Below are 24777 nucleotides of genomic sequence, written 5' to 3' on the forward strand. Positions count from 1 at the left end.
ATAGATACTTCCTTGTCTCAGTTTAGTACAAGAATTTGTATTTGTGTAAATGTATTTGTAATTTAGATTATAATTACAAATGAGCTATCATAAAAACTGTGTTTTCAATCATTCGCAAACTAAGTTTAACTACAAGTCAGTTATACAATTATGTATTCGAATTAGTTCTTTTCATAAATAAATCTGCCTAGTTTTGTAATTCCATTTTTAAGAAAAGCTTAATCTGGGTATGAATTTAGTCAAAATAAATGTAATAGAATCTACCCAGTGAATTTTGTTTTTAGTCATTATCCGTTTCGCCAGTAGATTTTGTATCTATTTTTTAAATTGCCATTAACTAATAAAGGTTATATAAAAACCAATTTACATAATTAGATTATGATATTACATTTATTCGAAAGTTTTCAAATTCCGCATCAATTATATTGCAATTACACCTTTATTTAGGTTCTTAATGACTTTTGTTTAAAAATTTAAAGATTAAAAATAAACAACGTTTAAATATTTTATTTTATATTGTAGTTAAAAAATGTGCTGCTTACCCAAAGTAGTTTGGGTAAGCAGCATACTTCGTTTGCTAGCTTGGGGCGCTTGTATATTATCTATACTTTTCATTTTTGTTGAAAATGTGCTCAGACATGAGTCTGGCTCTCAGGTCGATTCAGTCTACGCTGATTTTTCAAAAGCTTTCGATAGAGTCAATCGTGAATCTTGATTGCCAAACTTTGTGACTATGGCATTAGCGATAATATCTCAAATTGGATTAAACATTATTTGTCTAATCGCTCTCAAATGGTTAAATATGGTGGTTTTTTTGTCAAAACAAATTCATATAACATCAGGTGTTCCACAAGGTTCTCATTTGGGTCCACTGCTTTTTAATATATCTGTTAACGATTTACAAACAGTAATTAACTCCGACTAATTTCTCTTATTCGCTGATTACATAAAAATCTTCAGATCTGTTGCTTGCCTCTCTGATTGGGAATGTTTGCAGTTGTCCTTAAATAATTTTTCACGTTGGTGTGAAGTAAATGTTTTAAACTTAAATCTATAAAAATGTTTTAAAATCACGTTTAGTAAAATGCAGGCTTCTTTTAATAATAATTACACACTTAATGGTACTGTTCTGCAAGAGATACGTCAGGTACGGGATTTGGGTATAACACTGGATAGAAAACTATTAATGACATAACTTCACGTGCCCTTAAAATGTTAGGATTTATCCAGATAAATTCAAAATACTTTTCAGTTTTTACGTTAAATTTATATTTTACTTAACAATGGGTCTAAGATCGCTCGTTTTTGAGCTACAGGGTCGTTAAATTTATAAAACTACAATACGGTATTCGCCAAAATAAACACTGCCGAAAATTAGATGGCTGTGAAATTGCGCACGCAATATTTATTTATTTGATGGGGCTTATATGTCATTAACTGTCATTAAAAGTACTGTATTATTAAAACCATCATGAAAATGGCTCACACAACTGAAGAAGAAGTTGTTTATAGTAGAGTATTATTTCCGCTCATACGGAAATGGGCCAAAGAATAATGGTCCAAGTTTGAAACAAATGTCTGAAAAATATCGCCAAGTGTTTAACAAGGCATCCCTCAGTAAAAGTATTGTGTTAGCAATTGTTGAGGCTCTTCCGGTACTGCGTATAAACTGAATATCAGTGAACCATCCTCACGTCGAGTGTCGAATCTCCTGGTGGTTTTCTTACCGCATTCAAATTGGACAAAGACTAAACGTTAAAAATATACATGCAAGAGAAGTTTACTGTGGAGAACGAGCTTCCAAATCTACCGTTTGTTGGAGAAATTTTTGCAGCACACGAAATCTGCAGATAGACAGGCAATGGTTTTAATAGGATGGCACAATGAGCCATACAGATACTCGCTCCCTAGCCTTACTTCACGAACATTTTGAAAACAGAATAAGTTCTGATGGCATAGACTTAAGAGTACCCACCTCACTCACCTGATCTGACAACAGATACAAACATTTCGGTCATGCTGAAGGAATCAGTCTTTAGTTGTCAGCAAATATTGAAGCACTATGACAAAAGATAATAACCTATTTTCAACACTTGCAGCAACCACTCTTAATCTGCAAAATCCTTATTAAGCTTGTTTGCACCGCAATGACGCAAAGAAATACAATGTTCACTTTCGATACTGTTTAATTTGGCGAATATTTATATTATATATTATTATTATTCATTATTATTATCCATTATTATTATCCATTATTATTATCTATTAATATTATCCATTATTAGTCGTTGAGTTAATTTGTATATCACGCCATGGAAGTCATATTGAATCAATGTTTAATATTCTCTTACGTGAAACACATTAGGAAAAACACGTTAAAATAACTAGTAGATTGTGTTATATCACTATTTAAGTTAGATTTAATAAACTGAGTGTTTCAAAACATTGCTCATCTAATATGTAGTGTTGCTAACAGAGTGTATGAGTATTAGTAAGAAATAATAAACGTAACAGATACGGTATTATAACCGAACATAAAAAAACGACAATCTTGAACTAAACTAGTACGAGCAAACATTAGTTAACTTTATGTAAAAGAATTTTATCTAAAATACTATAATCATCGCCCACAGATACTCTATACATTGTCGGATGTAAGCCACCTTTAGATGTGTCGAATCTGTTGGTTATTTTTCGCATCCCTTCGTAACCAGCGATTCGTCATCAGCCCATTTGGTTTGAGGTATGTCTCTAGTTTTCGTGTGCTCTTGGTCGCCATTAAGCCATTCCCTTTCTACAACGATTGTCTTATATTCTTCCTGTATGTCCAGTCTAGTTCCGTTTTAGCATTATTTTTTTTAATTACATCTGTTATCTTTGATTACCGTCTTATTTCTGTATTAAAGGTGATCTCTTAGCTGGATGTTAAGCATCCTCATGACATTTTGAGTTACCCGGGCTTTGTGGATTATGATGTCACTGTGATCCCACGTTCCAGTGTCATCTGTTCGGTCTGGCAGTATGTACTGGTCGAAATTTTGTACTGTCTTTAAGGTGTTCGGTACTTTCGATTTAAAATTGTTGGTAGTCATCCAAATTTATAGACACTATCAACAACATCAGATATGTAGATGACACAGCGATCATGGCCGAAAGTATCGAAGATTTTCAATTCCTTGTAGATCGAGTCACTAGAAAATGTTCTAATAAAGGACTTATCGGCATAAATACATCAAAGACAATGTTACTTGTGGTTAGTAAACAAGATGTTGGCCCTATGCAACTAATTGTCAACAACGAGCCGATTAAAAAATTTAACCATTTTAAATACCTAGCACGTTAGGTAAACGAGACACCAAATTCTGATGAAGATATTAAAACTCGTATATAAATTGCAAGACGAACATTTATGGAACTTAGATCTATACTGTGCAATTATCAGCTGATCTTAAAAGTAAGAATTAAGTTCATAAAATGTTATATGTATCTTGTATTACTATATGGATGTGAAACCTAGATCATGAAGGTTAATGTGATGAACAAATTAGAAGGAATTGGTACGGAGAATACTTATGGCTCCAAAACCTTTGTCAATGGACTCTCTTATCAGCAGATAAATTGTTACATGCCGCGCAAGATCGAGAACAATATCGGCAAATAGTTATGGAAGCTAGCCACGCCTAATTTAGACACGGTACTCAAAGAAGATAGATACATTATGATATTTTCTGTGTTGCATAAACTTTCCAATGCGTAATCACAAATTAGATATCGCATTTCTTCATTTGAAAAGACATTATTTTTCAGCATTTCAGCAATGTATAAAGACAATAATCAATCGGTACAATAATAAATTGTTTCACAAACTTAAATTTTTTACTTGATATTAATTTATCAAATTTCCACGGCAAACTCAGGCTTTCTTTATTAACCATGTACATTGTAAATAAATAAGTAACAAAAAGTATTACTCTCTTCAATATGGCGTATGTGACCCGATCTACAAATTTACAACATGGCCTATTCTTTATGTCTTACCATGTATATTATAAACCTTAAATAATATTAAATGGTGTCTTTTACCACTAAAAATTACACAGATCATGCGTCTAGTTTTAATTTTTCATTCCTTTTTTTCATTCTTTTTGGATTGCCTCTTTCTTCTGATTGTTCCGGACAGTAATGTTTCTTGTAAGGTATAAGGTATTTTTTTATTGTGATTTTTTTTACAACTTCAATCAAGTTTCTTGTTTGTCATGCTTATAGTGATTTTCATGTATTTCGTTCATTATTTTAGAACATTGTCTCTCAAAGCGTAAAACTCTTTCCAAACTCTTTGATTCTACTTGTATCGTCACAAAACCAGTGTTAAATTCAAATAACTATATAGAAATGCACATCACGTTCTGATTGTAACTTTTTAAAATTCATCGGATATGTACAATCCGTTATTCAAAACAAAAAAAAGTAACAGCAAACATCATCATTAGCCAAACTAACTTCAAAACTCAAATTTTGATTTATAAAAGTAATTGTTAATAAAAATATTTGTTTTTAACTTCCTCTTGGATCTATTACTATTAGTCACTTTCATTTAACATTAATAAATACTAGTGAAATGCATATTTTGAAAAAAAAAACCCTTGATAAGTTAAACTAACAAAATATTATTATTAATATATTATAATTCTCATTAATTTAATATATTTAGTGGAAATTTAGAGCTACGCTGTACATTGTTATTGATACAATCATAATCTTTCCAAACGATTATATGCACAAGATAACCTAAGCGCTATTGTTTAAATTTATATAATATTTCATGTTATTATTTAGAAACTCTTGTTTTTATAGATATTAAACATAAAAACGATAAATTTTAGCATACTGCTAATATGCATATATTTCATTTTAATAACTAAGTGTATATTTTATTCTGTCCACTGTTAATATATCTTTCTGCTTAAACGCACACTGGCTTTATTGTACAAAACAAAGTAGTTCATTGCCGAGCTACTTAAACTTTTAATAGGTTGCGTTCACAAGACTGAGTTCAACCAATTATAAGGTATTGAAAATGAAATTGTTTATGGTGTTAAAAGACCAGCATCATCATAGTAATTGAATGATTATTATGTAGCATTACGGATATTGAAATATATAAAATAGATATTAAAAATCTAATATTTTGATAATTTAGATATAATTAACTTACATTAATACAATTTGAATAAAATTTAAACAATGCAGTAGAAAATATATTCAATTATTTATTTTTTCGCTGCACTGTTCTTTCTTTTATCGGCAGATGTCACGATGACTGCTTGTGTCTCTTATAGACAGGCTAGTTTCCAAAAGGACACTACTCGTAAACTATATGATGAGTAAGTTAGGAAATAAGTCAGCAAGTAAGTTGGAAAAGAAATCGAAATGGAATGTCACCATGAATATTACAAAGAGTGGTACAAAAAGTATTAGACTCAAAAGTTCACAATCGTAAAACCTATCAAAATATATATGGTGCAGAACGTTGAACTGTATCAAAGAGAGAAAGAGAAAAAATGGAAGCCCTCGACATGAACTACCCGGAAATGTACACAATTAGAAATAGAAGCAAGAAATTAGAGAAACAAGTAAAAGAAGAAGACCATTATCATCAATCATTATTATTAGTCATTAAAAAGGATCTCACTATGCAGAAGAGACTTCTGAAAGATGGTCATCGGAGGAAAAGGAAAAGAGACTGCAATGCGGGAAGCGGCAGATATAGCACCCAAGTTTAAACAGTGCCGACCAGTCAAATGGAATAGATTCTGTTATTTCATTAATAGTGTATATTTAAAAAAAAAATCCGAAATACATAAATTGTGGATTCTAAAAGTGTGCATTGTTGCATAAAAATGTCATCCCTCGATTGTTGGTTGCACAACAAGGTAAGTTTTAAAAGTGGAGGAGGGACTTTATCATCCAAAACCGTCCTACAAATGTCTATTCAATCATGTTTTTCAGTTTTTAACAAAAATTACCAGTAAGAACATAATCTGTTTGAGGAAATTAACAGCGCATTAAGCACTTAAAAGTACCGCTTTTTTGATAATGGGAAAAACAAAAACTATGTCTTTTTTTATTATTACGGTATTAATAAGAAAAAAAAATGGAAAAGAAGAATTGAACTAACGCCAAGATTACAAATAGTAAATAAAAAAGCTGGGGCATTGCATAAGGTACTTACATCAAAGAATGTTTCATGAAAAGCAAAATTATCTATAGGACAGCGCTGGGCCAATATGCAAGTGAGACTTAGACTTTAACCCAAGCACGCGATAAGGTGGAGAACGATCTAAAAGAGAAAGGCATTCAAAACTGGGGAGCAAAGACCAAAAAATACCTAAAGGCCTGCGTTAGCATGATATAAAAATAAAAAAGACGCAAAAGATTACCATGATAATGTTGGTTCGATTTAAAACGGATCATAAACAAATTGTTTATGATTAAAATTGTATAATAGTAGTTGCCAGTGTTACTACTTGATATTTGAATTTCGTTAACCACAATTTAGAAACATAGTTTCAACTTTTTCTTCTTCTTCTTGTGCCACTCCTATCGGAGATTGGAAATCATCAAGGCTATCCTGACCTTGTTTACAGCTGACCTAAAGAGTTCATTAGTGGTACAGCCAAACCACTCTCTCAAATTACGCAGCCATGACATTCTTCTACGGCACGGCCTGGATTCCGTTTTCCTTCTATTTTTCCTTGCATTATATTTTGAAGTAATGCGTATTTATGTCCTCTCATCAGGTGACCCAGATATTCGAGTTTTCTTCGTTTGATCGTCGATAAAATTTCTGGGTCTTTTCCTATCCTTCGCATTACAAAATTTGTAACTCTTTCAACCCAACTTATCTTCAGAATTCGACGGTAGCACCACATCTCGAAACTTTCAATATTTTTTATATTGTTCTGCTTGAGAGTCCAGGCGTCTACACCGTATAATAGCGTGTTAAATACGTAGCCCCTTAGCATTCTTAATCGGAGAGGGATGCTTATATCTCTGTTACAGAAGAATTTCCTCATCTTTATGAAAGTGGCCCTGGCAATTTCGATACGTCTTTTTATTTCATTGTTTTGGTCTCCAGTTTCGTTTATTGAAGTACCCAAGTATTTGTAACTTGATACTTTTTCAATTTGAATGCCGTTTATACTAATATGTGCTGGTTGTGTCATGTTCTTACTGAAGACCATATATTTAATTTTTTTGATATTGATACTTATGCCATAATTGTTGCAGGCAATATTTATATTTGTAAGTAATCGTTGTAATGCTTCTACTGTTCTTGCAACTAGTACAGTGTCGTCTGCGTATCGAATATTACTTACAACCTCTCCATTGATTACGATTCCTTCGTTTGCTTGCAAAAGGATTTCCTGGCAGATGCTTTCACTATAAACATTATATAGCAGCGGTGACAAAATGCATCCCTGTCGTACTCCTCTACGTATTTCTATTGCTTGTGATATCTCATTTTCTATTTTGATGTTAGCTTTCTGATTCCAATATAGATTGAGGATTATTCGCAGATCTTTATTATCTATGTCCTTTCTTTCAAGAATGTCTTTTAACTTATCATGGCATGTGTACTTATAGTTTTAACAGAAATGCGCAAAATAATAGTTCCGCGGATGGGTACGAAGGCAAGAACGAAATGATCTCCTATTCCATGACAATTTCCGCATTTACCGCCGATAGCACAAGAAACAATTAGGGGAAAATAAAATGATGGATTTTGGTGGGTGCCACCAAAATAAAAAGAAGTAAAACCAGAATAAATCGTAACGAGAAAGTTTGCAAAAGACAAGCTATAGATGTATCTTGAACAAATTAATGAATAGGTCCGTTTTGAAGAGCATTCAGGAAACCCAGGAAATAATTATTTCTAAAAACGAAAGTTTTTATACTTTTATAAATTTTTCCATAAATTTTACTTTGTTTCTAACGTTGGCTAATTAAAACAATTAATGTGTCAAATAGCACAGAACAATGATTTTCTTAACTTCTAGCATCATTTTTTCCAAAATATATCGGTGGTAATTTATTCGCCTTGAATTTATATTATTAACATACTTTATTGAAATTTGAATCCATAATATATAGTCGAAACGAGAGCCAAAGGATTCGTCCTATCCTTACCTACTTTATTGCACATAAATTCTAACTGACTCATACTATAAAACAAGTTAATGTTAAATCCATATTTTTTAGGTGACCCCATTCAGTGCATCAACGACAGGGGTGTGCCAGGCCATGTAATAAATACGTTTTGTTGGATAACACACACTTTTACGTTACCCCACGAACAAGGAAAACGCGTCGGCACCGAGGTTGCTCATCCTGGTCTTGGTAACGAAAATCAGGATAAGAGATACCACAGCTACTACCAATGGGTTCCCTTCGTTTTATTCTTCCAGGTATGTATTTATATGACAATTTTCCAGTCAAAACAACAGTTAAAAAAGTATGAAATGAATGAACAGATTAATAACACGAACAACAATATTTTGGCTAGAACTGCTCAGAAATAGTTAGTCATTATTTTATATAACCCACTTCACATTTATAAGCATTCTAGCAATATAACCCTTGTGAGTCTCGGTAGTATTATTTTAGGTTTTAGAAATTGGACCTCCAAATTGAGAGTGTCAATCTTACATTCTACATTATGCTTCAATCCCATCTTTGGCTTTCTGGTTTCCATTTACACGTTCCATAAAATCATTCCAATCCGTTATGATATATCACAACTTTTGCCTGTTAGGCACGCCTTTTGATTACTTATTTATTTCGGTGTAATTTTGTATATGTAATGTGTTTCTACTGTTGATGGAAATAGAAAGAAATTAAGTTGCACATAATGTGTCTTTTTGGTCTCTTGAGCATGAGATATTGCACCGTGGCACCGTTTAAACATACAAATTAACATTGAATGAAATACTAAAAAATACTGTTTTATAATATTTATATACTACTGTTTACTATTAATATAGCAGGTCACATATTTGGATTGGATAGCTTAATCTTCTTCTTTCACTGAAAGAATCTTTCATTAAAATAAAATGATCAAAGTAGTGGACATAAATCTTTATGAACATTTGGGATTCCAGATTGGAAGTTTTGCCAAACCGAAGTTGATAACAAACTTGTACTTTTCTATCAAACGTTTTTGTTTCCTTTGTCACACAAGCTGCCTTAATTACTGTAATAGTTTGTCTGTTTTTTTAATAATAGAGATAGATATTGTTTATAAACTTCAATACTTATAAATACATATTTTATAGGGGGTGCTCTTTTACATTCCTCATTGGTTGTGGAAAAATTGGGAGCAAGGAAAAATTCGCATGATCACCGAGGGTATGAGAGGATCGATGGTTGGAGTTGGTGAGAAGGCAGAGAGAGAACATAGACAGAATAGACTCGTACAGTATCTTATAGAAACGATGCACATGCATACTTCCTATGCATTCGGATACTTTATTTGTGAAGCTCTAAACTTCGTTAATGTGGTAAGTATATAACCAAATACTTTCGTTTAATATACGAAATACCGAATCGTTCGGTCATAAGTGACATACATAAGTAGAATATATGTAATTAGGTATATACAGGGTGTCCAGAAACTCTCCTGACAAACGAAAACCGGAGATTCCTCAGATAATTTTAAGACGATTTATAACCCAATTCACCTAGTCCGAAAATGCTTCCTAAGGGAGCTAGAGCTCTTTGAAGATGGCGCCTTGTAAGTAATTTTTTTTTAATGCCCTCTAGAACACTTCTGTTTAGAATAGTAAAAACTGGTACGATTATTTATCCTCAGGAGTTGAATAGATTCCATTAATTGCGAATTTCTAGTACCGTTCATAGGCGTCCGTTTTGGGTAGGTCAACGGCCAACTGTCTTTTAAGCTATTAAATTTTCAGATATTCTAGTAAAAGGTACTCTTAGTTTAAGTCTGTAGGATACACCGAAAATTTTTTAAGTAGGAAAATCTCCTTGTAGCAGAGCTTGTACCTTAAAAAAGTTATGCGTTAAAATAACCGTTGACCTACCTAAAACGGACGCCTATGACCGGTACTAGAAATTGGCAATTAATAGAATCGACTCAACTCTGGAGGATAAATAATCGTACAAGTTTTCATTTTTCTAAATAAAAACCTTCTGTAGGTATTTAACAAAAGCTAATTACAAGGCAACATCTTCAAAGAGCTCTAGCTCCCTTAGGAAGCATTCTGGACACCCTGTATGTATGAATAATTTTCGGTATTTGTAAGCATTATAAAAGCGCCACATAGTAACACATAGGTATTGAAATTTGGTAATTAAATGGCGGTAAACTCAAATAAAATGTAAATTATAAAATAACACAAAACAAATGCTGGAAAGAGATAATCAGTACTAATGTGTTTGTCATTCGACATGCGACATTATCTAAGATAAAAAAATGTAAAACTCTTATCATTTTTATTACTTTAAATCGAACATACACTTTTGCCTTTTGCCACGTACATTCTCTGGTCCCGTTTCATCTTCTCTAATTACTTTTCAAGATCATACATCATTACTTCTCATCCAGCGATCATAAAGCTAAATTTTAGGTTCTATTTTCAATAAGCTTCGTTCGCCCTGTCTATTCTTCCTGCTATCTGTGATGACAAATAAAGGCAGCCAATATAATGAAGGGCGATGATTGAGTCTTGGAATTTCTAGTTTTACCATTGTGAAAATGACAACTTCCTTTTTTAAAACTCATAGTAATTAAATTCATTTTGGTGTAATTTAACTATTATTATAACAATTAACCATTGCTTTAATAAATACTATATTTTATGGGATTATATAGGGAAGCTAATAACTTGAATTAATATATTGAGGAGTATACACAATAATGTCTTACACAACTCTTAATAAATTAACATCTTTTATAATTTGTCTTTTTTTAATACCATTGAGATGACATATTTGGCTGATCCTGATCTGGATACTAATTATTCGACCATCATCTAGATTCAATCTACATAGTTCATTAACAAAACCTTATACTCCCTTCGGATTTTTTCGAGGAATAAAACCAGTATCTATTGAAATATCCGGTAGAATAAAGTTACGAATGAAAATGCTTATTGATTTTTAAGGGATATTGGGAAGTTCTTTCATTAAAGTTGAATTTTATTTCCTAAATTATAATTTGTGTAACATGATTAAATTGTGAAATTGCGTCAATCCATATAATACGCCCTTTTTGGGGCGAGGCACGTTATTTCTGGAAAATAATATTTCAGATAATTAACACAGCATAAAACATAGATTCAGTGGATCATTTATATTTTAGATAGTGGATTAAAATCGTAAAATTGTAGTTTCTCACTAATAAAACAGCCGAGGATCCTCGACTGTTTTATACGGCAAAATGTACTGTAAACTATACGGGATTAGAAAAGAAGCGAGCAGTACTTGCATCTTTTTCTAATGGGCGGGGTTTATCGATCACGTGTTCTTCCCACTACCAAGCATAATTGAGATAGCAAAATAAATATAACTTCTATATCCTCTATGCCTCTATAATATAAAGTAATCTTCTGGATTATCGAATTTAAAATATTTTTTTCTGGTAGCTATATTGCCAAAAAAGTACATTTTTGTAACCATTGCATTAACATGCGAAATAAGTTAAATTTACAATGTACTCGTAATAATATCGTTTGAAATAAAAGTAAAAAGTTACATAAAAAGTACCACATACAATAGGAGTTAGAACTACTTGAATACAGTGACCTCTCGCGACAAAATTTGACAACGGATTAGTATTACTAAAATAGACAATAAATAGATAAAACATAAGCCATCACTTCCTCAAATTTATAAATACAAGGGTGGAACTGTAGATGATCGTGACGCGCGCCCATCGGAAGGTCTAATTATAATAAAGCAACTCTAGATAATATATAGCGTATTATGCTAATATTATAATTGTTAATTAGTACGAATATTTAACAATTACTTTATACTGTTCTATTATTCTGCTATTAATTTATTTAAAAATAACATTACCTTTTACATTTTTAAAGATATATTACACACATTTATTATTTGCAAGATTTACTTACAGATTAAATATTAAATTTATATATAAAAAAGAAAAATCAGTGAAAGAGTCAAACCCCGATTCTCCCCCCCCCGATTTATCCAGGTCCAAAAAGTAGAAATATTACGTCGCTATTACTCAACTTGTTATGATCTCACTGTTGTTTAGTAGTCGGAAGGCTACGTGGTCAATAGACCCCGCCCATTAGAAAGATATGCAAGGACTGCTCGCATCCTTTTTCTCTGTCGCACTGGGGGAACGGATTTACATTGTAGTGCACAGTCTAGGTAACTATTCTTATTTTAAACCTTACTTAACCTAACCTAACTAGATTGTCAATAACGGGTTTTTGTTAAAATACCATAATCTGTCGTATTTATAAGTAAAGGAAGTACATAATATTTTATCAAAATTAACACCAAGTAAAGTGAATGCCAAAAACTACATTAAGTGCAATCAAATTGTATAGGATGTGGTTCCTGTTAAATATATTTATTATGCACCACAGATACCAATGCATCCTTAACAGTTATATAATGCCAATTCTGCGGCAAGAATTGTAAATTTTAACTAAAATCAACAGATTCTATGAAGTAAAGCAACAACGTTTAAAGTGCTATCCAAAATTAGAGAAGATACAATATTGGGATATTCGTGGTGAATTAGATTACTACGAAATACTACATTTGACAGTTGCAATATATGATTTTTCTCATATAAACTTTATAAACCCGAGGAGATCGTTACACATTTTTCAGCTTTTCAAAGAATACACTGAAAAAAGTGAACTTTTTAAGTATTCAGGTTTCTAAAAGAAATTTAGATTTAAGATTAGAATCTATATTTATCGGCATTGAGTACTTGATTTACCATTTAAGAATATCTCTCTGTTCAAGTTCAACGTTTTGATCATTAATTAACTTTCACACCTTTACCTTTTTTGTCTACTGCAGAGCTCTAATGTTTAACACAAAGCACCATGTACTTAGGATTTTATTATAAAACAATTATATATTAAATCATCACTTATCCCATATTTACTCTCATAATAATTTAAATATCACAATAAAGATTTTTTTGCACATTTTTAATTATTTATGTATATTCTTTTTAGATGGTAAACATATTCATGACTGACAAATTCCTCGGTGGAGCGTTCCTAACCTACGGCACTGACGTAGTTTCCTTTTCGAACATGAATCAAGAAAACCGCACGGACCCGATGGTAGCCATCTTTCCAAGGGTAACAAAATGTACATTCCACAAATTCGGTCCTTCGGGATCAATTCAAAAGCATGACGCCCTCTGTGTGTTGGCCTTGAACATTCTCAACGAGAAGATTTACATTTTCCTATGGTTCTGGTTTATTATTTTAGCTATACTATCTGGTTTGGCTATTGTGTATTCGGCAGCTGTGGTATTACTACCTAGTACAAGAGAAACGATTTTGAAGAGGAGATTCAGATTTAAGGTACCCAATGCTGTTGAGACCATTGTTAGAAAAACACAGGTATGTGCATTAAAAGTTTACTACATTCTATAAAAATAGTTTTTTAAATTAAAAATGACAAAAAGGTGGTAATTTACTCAATAACTTTGAGATTGCATAGCATCATATTGTTTTCGTCTATATTAACAAAGACATTTCCGAAAATTAGCCAGCTGAAACAGGTTAGTTAACGGTATAAAATATACACTTAAAATTAAAATAAATTCCGTACACATCAATCAAGAATAGAAAAATACAATTTCTTAAATATAAAGGAATAAACATATACAAAAGATTTAATTGATTGTCAAATTTAGTAAGAATATGGTACAAATCAAATAAATAAAGACACCAATAAAAAGAAAAATATAGAAGGTTCAAAAGTACCCGATCAACAAAAAGACTTACGGAAAGAAGCAGTCAATACAAAAACACATAGTTAATATACGTGAAAAAAGGAAAGAAAAATTCTAGTTACGGAGAATATAAAGGATTATCATTTAACAGTAAACTCAGATCCGAAAGGAATTTTATTTAATTAATGATTACTATCCTTGTTTACTAGATAAACGTATTTTTTAGGTTGGTGACTTCCTTTTGATCCATTTACTGGGACAAAACACAAACCAATTGGTATTTGGCGAAATTTTAGACGAATTTGTAAGAAGACTGAATTTCGGTAGCAACAGCAACTTACCATCTGCCCCCAGCACTCTAGAACTGAGTCCAATGTATCCAGAAATAGTTAAGTTCAAGGAGACGGAAGCCTAATTCTACAAATGCAATTGACTTCACGAACAAAGTTAGACATTAAGAGACGTTTTGAATGGGATGTAGACTACGAGCCCATTACTTTTAAGAATTGTATGTAAGACAACGACATATTTTATAGTTTCATTCTAGACATATAGTTATTTCTGTAATTTATAAGCTATTTTATATTGTTAACTTTAATTCGCCATAATTAAGAGCTGTAGATCTCCAAATTAGTGTATTTTCTACTTATTATGTGATTATTAAGTAATTGATATAATCTGCTTTTGCAGGCTTTACGAATTTTATTGGGACCAATTTATAATGTATACAAATGTTTACTAGATCAGTATATATGACATATATTCTTTAGATGCAATAGATATACTTTTTTGTAGACAAGTGCCTTTTTCAATAAATATTTTTGGTAAAGATTTGACTTTTCAGTTTTACAAAACTTTTGAAATGATAATTTCAATATAAATATGTAAACTCAACGGCAACCAAATACAGAAGATATTGTATGGAACCGAATATATTTTATTATTTTAAGATATCCTTGGTAGATAAGACTTGCGGTGCAGCAAAAGTTTTAAAATAATTTCAATTATTAAAAAATATAATACTAAAATGAGGAAAATAAAGTATAATTTAATTGATAAGACTTTTAGATATGCAATCCACATCACATGGCTGTGTTATAGGTTGTAATTATGCATTATATAACACTTTACAATAGGATTTGAGCTGGAAATTTCTTTTAAGCACCCCGTAACACCACTTCCATCACGCAATTAACCATATACACAAAATCATGGGATAGTAAGCTACAATTTCTACCAAACCTTTATTTGGCGTAAACAATATTTGTATATACATAATACTGGAATTTGATATCAGGTGGTAATGCAACTACCTTAGTTCAATAATTGAACTATTTTAAGATGGATGTTTATAATTTATTATAAACTGAGTACTATTCATTTGTGACATATTACGAGGAAGAATGGATGCCGACGCATGGAGAGAGAGATGGATGTATAACGGTAAATGGAACATCCGGGACTGTAGCAATTATAGAGATGTCACACACAATGATAATTTAGGAGAGAACTGTCGAGGACAGAGAGACATCGATATTAGAACGGTTTGGGTTTATGCTACGAAGAAGGACAGTGGATGCCTTGTTCGCTTCGAGACAGTTGATAGAGAAATACGGCGAGAAGAAAAAAGAGCTACATTTGATATTTATAGATCTTAAGAAGGCGTATGACAGTCCCTAGACAAGAGCTATGGAGATGCATGACAGAGAAATGGGTTCCTGAGAAGTATGTAAGGCTCGTAAAGTATATATGTATGAAGGGATGTACACCAAAGGAAGGACTTGTGTCGGATTGACCGAAAGTTGCTTAAAGTTATTATGGATGTTTTTTTTAGAACTCCTTTAGGTGTACCGAGTTCTACTATGTAAGTTACTTATCCTTACTCTAATATATTTTCTCGCTGAGATTTAGTAAATATGAAACGTTTGGCTGGATTAAATTTAAAATGCCATGCACTAGGACGTTTGGTATAAGTTTCTGTGAAATTTTTCCAGTCGTACACAGGCTTATCTTTTTCAACATTAATTACGCTTGGAAATTGTTTAAAAACACTGGTATATTCCGCGGGTGAAATAATAGTATTTAGTTTCTTATATATCTCTCAAATAATCCTGCTACACCTTCAGGAGGCATAAAAAAGGAACCAACCACAGGGAATATTAATTCCACTTTTTCAATAGATGTCCTAGGAAAATATAAATAACACACAAGAACTTTTGTTTCATTATCTTTTATCACAACTATAATTCGTTCCATAGGATACAATGTAATAAAAGACGTCCCGTAATAAGACTAAGCGCGGGGTAAAGATGGATTCGCCCACGCATTTAATACTCCAGTCATCAAAAACGAAAATGCCACTGAACCTTTAAAAACCATACTAACAAACTGAATTTTACTGAGAATGTCAATTTTGGGACCCTAAAACGCCCCTCGTAATGGGGGAAAAAAGGAAAAACATCGATTTACCAAGAATCTTTACACCGTGGAATCAAATGTTAAACAAGAAATGTCTTCTTTTTCTTCTTCTTTTTATGTAATGGCTGTCTGTTTTTCAATTTGCCTCCAGTAAGTTGTCGTTCCATCGTTTTCGTGGTCTTCCTACTGATCGTCTTCCTATTGAGTAGCCGTCTCTTGCCGTCTTTACTACTCTGTTTGTTGTCATTCAGCTTATATGATCGTTCCATTCTACTCTTCTATTTCTTACCAGGTGCTTGATGTTCTCCACCTTGTATGTAAGTCGCATATATGTACTTCTAGCTCTGTCCGATAGTATTTTACCATCGATTTTTGTGTTTTCATCTCTGCTGTTCCTAACATCCTTTTTGTCCTCTCTGTGAAAGGTCGTGTTTCTGCCGCGTATGTCATTATTTGTCTTATGACTGTTTTGCAAATTCTGCCTTTCATTTCTTTCCCGATATTTTTATTTCTCCATATTATTTCATTCAGGCAACCAGGGGCTCTCTTTGCTCTATTCACTTGATCTTCGACTTCTGTTTCGAGCTTTCCGTAGCTAGATAATGTGATGCCTAGATATTTAAAACCCATCACTTGTTCTATTATTTGACCTTCCAGCTCCAATTTACATCTTAAATTTTCTGGAGGTTAAATTAAATTGGTGTATCATACGATGTAAATCACCCTCACTTTGAGAGAGTAGTATTGCGTCGCCTGCCTAGCAAATTAATTAAATTTTTTTTTCTCTCATTTGGTATCCTTTTTAAGTTAATACTTTTTTATTATTTCATCCATAATAAGGTTAAACAATAGAGGACTCAGGGAATCTTCCTGTCTTATCCCATTGCCAGCTTCAATAGGGTCAGTTAGTTCATCTTCTACTTTTACTTTTATTGTGTTGTTTTGGTAGATATTTTCGATCCTTTTGATTATTCCTAGAGGTATCTCTTTTGAGTACAATAAGTGAATAACGTCCTTGAATTTTACCCGATCAAATGCCTTCTTAAGGTCCACGAAACATAGATATGTCGGTTTGTTGTATTCTAATGATTTCTCTTGCACTTGCCTCATTATGAATATAGCGTCGGTGCATTATCGTCCTGACTTAAAACCTTGTTGTTCTTCTGCAAGTTTTATAATTTCATTCGGTTTATTTGTTATCACCTTGGTTGTTAATTTTAGTTTTGTGTATTTCAAATGCCTCATATTTGTTGCCAAAACTCAAAATCAAAATTTCATGTTATTGTTCATATTATTTCAAGTTTTGAAGATTATGTTCTAACAATGTAACTTCCACAGCGACCGGTCAATGGAAGTAATAAATTTTATTGATCTCATGAGAATCATAAAGAATGGCAAAAACTGAAAGAAACATTTGCGGCAAAATGCAAAAATTGCATACGAAAGCTGCACTCTCCACCTTTAAAACTCATATCGATTTTTGTCGATAGTATGTACACTCTGATCAAAAGATATCGAATTTTTACCGTCGAGTTGATACAAATTTTATTTAAAAATTGATTTCGCGCGGCTAACTGACATTTAAAATCACCGTTCGGTTCAGGCCTTGTTTCTGAGAGAACGGTTGATTCTACACAAAAAAAGCTAATGGACATTTTTGTTCAAAATTATTTCAGCACATTTCTTGTTTGAAACATTTATTTTTCTACGGCATTCTTTATAAATCGATGTTTTCCGTATTCCCCCCTATTAGGAGGGGTTTTACGGTGAATTCTGGGGGGCAGAAGTGGCAAACTTTTTGCACCTATTTTAAAATCACAAAATTGACAGTAAAATTCAACTTGTTTGTATGCTTTTTAGATGTAATTATTAAAGAATGTCAGATGTAGCTTGTTAGGTATATTTGAAAAATTCATTGAAAATTATAGACTATATTTTGTGGAATTTGGCGCTGGTGAGCTAGAAACATTTGATAATCCTGGAATTTTTCGTTGAATAATAAACTTTATTGTATAATAAACATAGCGGTAGAGTACTATTTAGAAAATCTCAGGATGGCATAGATCTGTTTGACGTTTCGATTTCCAATGGGTTTAAAAAAAGACGAAAACAATTTCCTGAGTGGAAATCGAAACGTCAAACAACAGTTAAAAATGTAATTTTCCTTAAAATCAATTGTGGTTATCCCACATAAACATAATATTTAACTAAGCGAAAAAAAAAAATTGAGTGCGCTGGGAAAACATAACAGGATATTACTTTTAATTGAGATGGAAACGGGATTATTGTATTGTCATCTTACAATGTAGGACGATGAACAATTAGAAGTTACCGAGAAGAATGAAGAATTAACTTTTATTTGGATGAGACTTTGTTATATAATAATATACTTGACCGAATTTGATTGAATAATATTTCTATTTGAAATAGACGTAGAATTATTAAACTCATAATGGAAACTAAAACGGTTTCTTAATATGTTGCGCAGAGGTTTGATAAATTGCAGAAATTTCTGTAAACGTTAGAATTAAGAATAGTAATAGTACTGTTTAGTTACGCTAGTTATTCATTTCAATGGGCACACAAAAATGTTAGAGTAAGGAAATCTGCATTGCGATAGTCTTCATCAAATTCAATAGACAATTAACTGAAAAGTTTGCTAAAGTTCATTTGGAAAACAAACTTTTTAAAGTTTCAAAAAGAAAATTTTTGAAAATATCTCGAAAACCGGCGATTTTATGATTTTCTAATAAGAATATATAATTTATGTAAAACATAAATATGGTAAATTTTAAAACTGTAATTAGAACTAGCGTGTCATCGGTGGCAAAAAATTTTTACTTATCCATACCACATAATTACGAAAAATTATACCGAATAATAAAAAAATATGGCCAATTTTCAAATTCAATCCCTTTAATTTCGGAAATAAGCAAAATTTTATCTAACCCTTTGCGATGAAACGTCTTATTTTAAAAAAACAGAATCTCCAGTTATTCTATGCGCCATTCTTCATGGGAGACCCTGTAGATACAATTTCTAGAATTACTTGAAGAATTATAAAAGCCTTACGGGTAGTAGTTTTCTTATATTTAAATAAATTATGCAAATAAATTTTCAATAATACCTATTGGTTTTTAACTAATTTGCAGTAATAATGTAATTACTGACATTGTAATTATTCTTACTTTACACATTTTTTTCCTACTGAAACAAAGAAGTCAATGACATGTTCGGCATAGTGTTTTACATAGTGATTCAAATGTAGAACACAACAAAATTAAATGTTATGTGTTAGTAAGTTATTTAACAACGAGTATTAATTTGGATAATTTCCTCATTCATTAATGTTTTGTAAACACTTTTGTAGTGTAATTTTATTAGAGTGATTTTATTATTGAGACTTTTTTATGTAAAAAACTATACAGTGTGTCCGTAAAGTATGGAATAAATTCGATATTTCCTAAATGAAGTCTTTTTAAAAAAATCTAAAACACGTCGATTTTTAAGTTTATTGTTCTACATTCTACCAGTAAAATACTCGGGGTCTAATGGATATAATTTGGAAGATATGCGCTTAGAAAATAAATTATTTATTATCAATTGCATAAAGGTAGCCTACTACTAGTTTTTATTGAAATGTAATTATTTTTAGTAACATTCATTAACAATTAAGTAGTACAATAATTGTATTAATTCGTGAATGTTCTGTATTATTGCTTAGAATTAAATTGTAGTAGAAATGAATTCGAGTGTAAAGCAAAGAATTGAAATACTCATAATGATTGGTTATGTAGACAAATTGCGAACTCAGATGAAAGTGTGTAATTTATTTAATGATTAATATCCAGAAAGACCCATAACGAAGTCAAAAGTAAGTAAGATTAAAAAGAAATTTCGAGAAACTGGTACGGTTGAAATTGCACGCAAATCAAGTCTCCCTACCTCTCTAAATTATGATACAACATTACATGTTCTACTTACTTTTGAAGAAGATGCGCACACTTCTGTTCGTAAGGTTAGTCGCGATCTCGATGTTTGCAAAACAACAGTACGCAAAGTAATAAAACTTGATAAATGGCACCCATTTAGATGCACACTTGTACAGGAATTAAACGAGGACAATCCAGATAAAAGAATACAATTTTGGGAAACAATAATGGATAACTGAAACCGAAACCCTCTCTTGGTTCAAAATATTATTTTTTTCTGATGAGCCTACATTCACATTAAACGGCGAGGTTAACAGTCAGAATTGTAGATACTGGGCAAAAAAAACCACAACTGGATGCGGGAACATCATACACAATACCTGTAAAAGGCATTGTAAGAAATAGAATCATCGGACCCTACTTTTTCGAAGGTAATTTAAACGGGCCAGTATACCTTCAGTTTTTAAGGTGGTATCTCGTACCTACTTTAGTTAATTTATTCCCCAGTAGAAATAATCCTGGAAGTTTTGATAAAAGCTTATGGTTTCAACATGATGGTGCGCCTCCGCATTATGCTGTAGAGGTTCGAAGGTACCTAAACGAAATTATTCCGAACAGGTGGATTGGAAGACGTGAACATATTTAATGGCCAACAAGGTCACCAGACCTCAATCCTTTGGATTATTTTATGAATTTCCTCATTTGAAGTATGTTGTTTATAAAACGAAACCTGCAAATATTAAAGACTTAAAAGCCAGAATTCGTAAATAAATAAACAATATTTCTCAAGAAAGCATAAACAAGGTTCTACAAGAATTTGTACAACGTTTGGGTTACTGTCAAATACAACAAGGGCTACAATTCGAACATTTAAGATAAAGTCATGTATTAATTACTGGATTACTTTCAAGTTATTTATTATAATTTATTTATAATTTATTAACATTAGAAATCAATAAAAATTAATTTTCTAAGCTCATATCTTTTAAATTATATCTGTTAGACCCCAGTATTATACTTTTTTGGAATCAGATGATTTTATTCGACCTAAAAATGTCCTAAAATACAGGGTGTTACATTTAAAAAAAAAGAGCCGATGACATCATCACCTTAATGTGTATCACCTTGTGTAATGAAATTTTATTGTAACATGTGGAACATTAAACTTAAAAATCGGCATGCTTTAGTTTTTTTTAAAAAGACTTTTCATTTAGGAAATATCGAATTATACTATTATATATATTATACTATTAGGGAAGGTACAAGAATAAAGCAGAAACTGTTTTGATTATTATATTGTATATGCAATGGTTTTAATACCAAAATTTATTAACAAAAAAGTTATATTTAAGGATTTAAGGAGTGGAAATCGAAACGTCAAACGTTATTCAAAAATGTAATCGTCATTGTAATTTTATATGTATAATGCTACGACATGCTCCTCATATCTGCTATTTACCATTTGTTGTCCAAAGGTGCCCTAGTCAAGAAAGCAAAAAATGGCGAAGTGCGTAGATGGAAACAAAGAAAATTGGAAAAGAAAAAAAAATGGTCTCGGACCGGACTGTCTTTTATTCCAATCTTTTCTTTAACTTACCGCTTTTCTGATATAAATAACGTTAACATTTACATTAAACAAAGTACCTGACTCACCATATTCCATAAGGAATACAAATATTAAATTGCATTAAGTAATATAAGGTTTTGAATTTTTAATCGGTTTTGTCTTTGTCTCGATAAATTGTAAGAACTTTTTAATCGCACTTAATGCTATTTGACGTTTCGGTCAAATCCTAATCAGGTAATGACAAAATAATAATTTTAACGAAAGCTTTTATTAAATTACAGAGAATTTCTAAGATGTTTTGTACATATTTATAATTCGAGTTATTCATACCTTGTTTCATTATAAGATTCATCATCAGACACATCGCAATCTTCATCAAGATTTATTATTATCTCATGAAAGACTTTTGCTTGATAAATTCGTCTTCGATTTTGATCGTTTTCTCACATACACTTTCCCATTATTTAGATGAAACTTTTTCAACAAAATCACATCGTTTTGTACTTCAAAATACCATAGAGTTTAAATGCTTGCATTTATTTGATTTATTTCGCTTGCCTGATACACTGTAATTATATGTATTATTCTCCTTTTAGAAATGGTTTATGTGGCATAGTAACGGTTATGTTTGCATTTATCAGATAAGTACCCGTTTTATGTTTACTTATTTCCTAAAGGTACTTAGAAATCCAATTTTATAATTTTTTTTTGTAAATAAAAATTACGCCTAAAAATACTAAATATTGTTCATTTTACATGTTTTTATGCCAAAAAAGTCAAAATATTTGGGTTATTCCTTAATGTTATTTATTTAGGTAACAAACAGTTATCGTCGTACTATATACAGGAGTTGACTTATATATACTTTATGCACTGAACTCAGTCCGAACTATCTATTCATCATCATCATCGGTTGTATCACTGTGTTCTACAAGTCTAGGTGAGTCTTGGCCGCGTTTACTATTTTCTTCCACTTCAAGCACACGTGCTCATTGTCAATATTAATTGTAACTTAAAACTAAAAAAAAATAATTATTCGCATGCAGTGTAACAAAATAAAACTCATCAATTAAAGTTTATTTGTGAAATTTCATAGTAGTTTATAGATTAATATTGTAGATTTTGTTTTGTTCTACCCTGTTTAAACCCTGTATAAGGTTTTAATATACGTCTTTCTACTGTCCAAAATAAAGTTTTTATAAACATTCTAATTGCATCTCAGAATATTCGAAAAAGAAACACTCGAATTTCGAACGAAAAGAGTGTTTGTTTATACAGTCTTAATTGCACCGAATAACGCTTTAGAATTGCGTCGGTAACTAACCAAGATGGTTATTTACCGCCTCTCTCTTCAATTCGTTCTCTGTTATCCGCCTAAAGAAATTTTAATTATTCAGTTTTCAATCAAGATAGGCGTGATATCAAAATATAGAGCTCCGATCAGGCTATTCAAGGTTAAGAGGCGAGACTCTTCCACCTCCCGCAGGTTGGGAAAATTTTTCGAGGAGCCGTTACCGGCTTTTCGCCGATATTAGCAATGTTTGAGGACCTCTGGCGACCAAGTAATCCCTGGCAGTGGTTGTTAATATTATCTAATAGCAGTCAATAAAATAGTATGAAGTAAAGTGAAGTATGGATCAAACTAGCAAGAAATTAATTTTTAAGTTAGTGCAGATTAGTTCATTCTTAACGGTCGTGAAAGCACAATTTCACCGTAAGCTTTTATCTTCTATAACCTGCCAATGCAGTTTCGATTACAATGCTGAATATCTTCTGATGGGAGAACGATGAAAAAGGAAACATATCTCTTATTATTTTTACTTTCTTCTTCTACATGAGTTTAGTGCAGTGCAGTGTTAGTGTTTTTGAACGGGTATATCCCTTAAATTTTTTTGGTATGTTTGAATAAACTTTGTTTTTATATACAACATTAAATTTGTATGTAGCTTGTAATTAGCGAAAAGTTTCGCAGCTACATGTCACGATATGATAATGACAAAGGTGAATTTTACTTAATTTTTCGTCTTTTCGTAGTCTTTCTTATTGAAACCATCTTTAAAACAAATATTTTTACCAGACCATCGAGAGAAATTTATATTTAACTTCTTATAAAGATGTAAGAAGGTATCAATTAGTAATGTACAGTTCGGTTTGTAAGATGTAAATTAAAATGTGTCCAGTTAAATCTATGATTCAGCTAGTAAGAATGCAGCCAGTATGTAACAACTTTGTATTGTTTAATTTTTCTGACAATATTCGTTTCTTTTAGGTAATAATAATTGCTAAAAAGTTTACTTTACTAGAGGTATAACCTTCTACAGCTTATAATACAGGGCAAGATCGCCGGAAGAAGGGGCCCAGACCGAAGAACAACATCCTGGCTCCGAAATCTTCGAGAGCGGTATCAAGAGACATCCGCTAATCTGTTTTGAGTTATCGCAAACAAAATTATTATTGCCAATATTATCGCCAACGTTTGATAATCGGACAGGGTACTAAAAGAAGAAGAACAAGTTTACTGAAAGACTATACAAATTTGTGTCTATTTTCCTTAAGTTAGTATGATTAATTTTAAAGCTTGCCGTTGTGTCCTTAAAAAACACCTGTTACATAGTAAACGTATCTAAACCTGGAATTCTTTGTCTACCTTATATTCCAAGACTGAACATCCTTTTGGGTTAATTTTTATATTACCCACAGTACTAACCAAATTCTCGGTCTCCCTTTTTCCCATCCAGATAAAATTTACGTTACAGTATCTACAATGGAAAGTTTTAAATCAAATTTAATGAATGTACACTTCTATTATTCATAAATTTTTCTTCTTTTTTTAAATTAAAGAAGTCTGCAGCAGTATATGTTAGCAGTATAAGTTTATG

The 24777-nt window shown here is 31.6% G+C and overlaps 2 protein-coding genes across 3 annotated transcripts in view; one reads left to right on the plus strand and one right to left on the minus strand.

Moving 5' to 3' along the window:
• Inx3 (innexin 3) overlaps positions 1-14810 on the plus strand; it is a 39305-nt gene extending 24495 nt beyond the window's left edge. The window contains exons 3-6 of the mRNA XM_072540449.1: positions 8263-8468; positions 9336-9560; positions 13251-13646; positions 14208-14810. Of these exons, the coding sequence (XP_072396550.1) occupies positions 8263-8468; positions 9336-9560; positions 13251-13646; positions 14208-14396 (1016 nt within the window). The 3' untranslated portion in view covers positions 14397-14810. The remainder of the gene's footprint in view (positions 1-8262; positions 8469-9335; positions 9561-13250; positions 13647-14207) is intronic.
• Positions 1-24777, minus strand: part of spg (dedicator of cytokinesis spg) — a 255921-nt gene that overhangs the window by 146379 nt on the left and 84765 nt on the right. The gene's annotated exons all lie outside the window — the stretch shown is intronic.

This window comes from Diabrotica undecimpunctata, chromosome 8 (assembly GCF_040954645.1).
Source record: "Diabrotica undecimpunctata isolate CICGRU chromosome 8, icDiaUnde3, whole genome shotgun sequence".
NCBI classification, from domain to species: domain Eukaryota; kingdom Metazoa; phylum Arthropoda; class Insecta; order Coleoptera; family Chrysomelidae; genus Diabrotica; species Diabrotica undecimpunctata.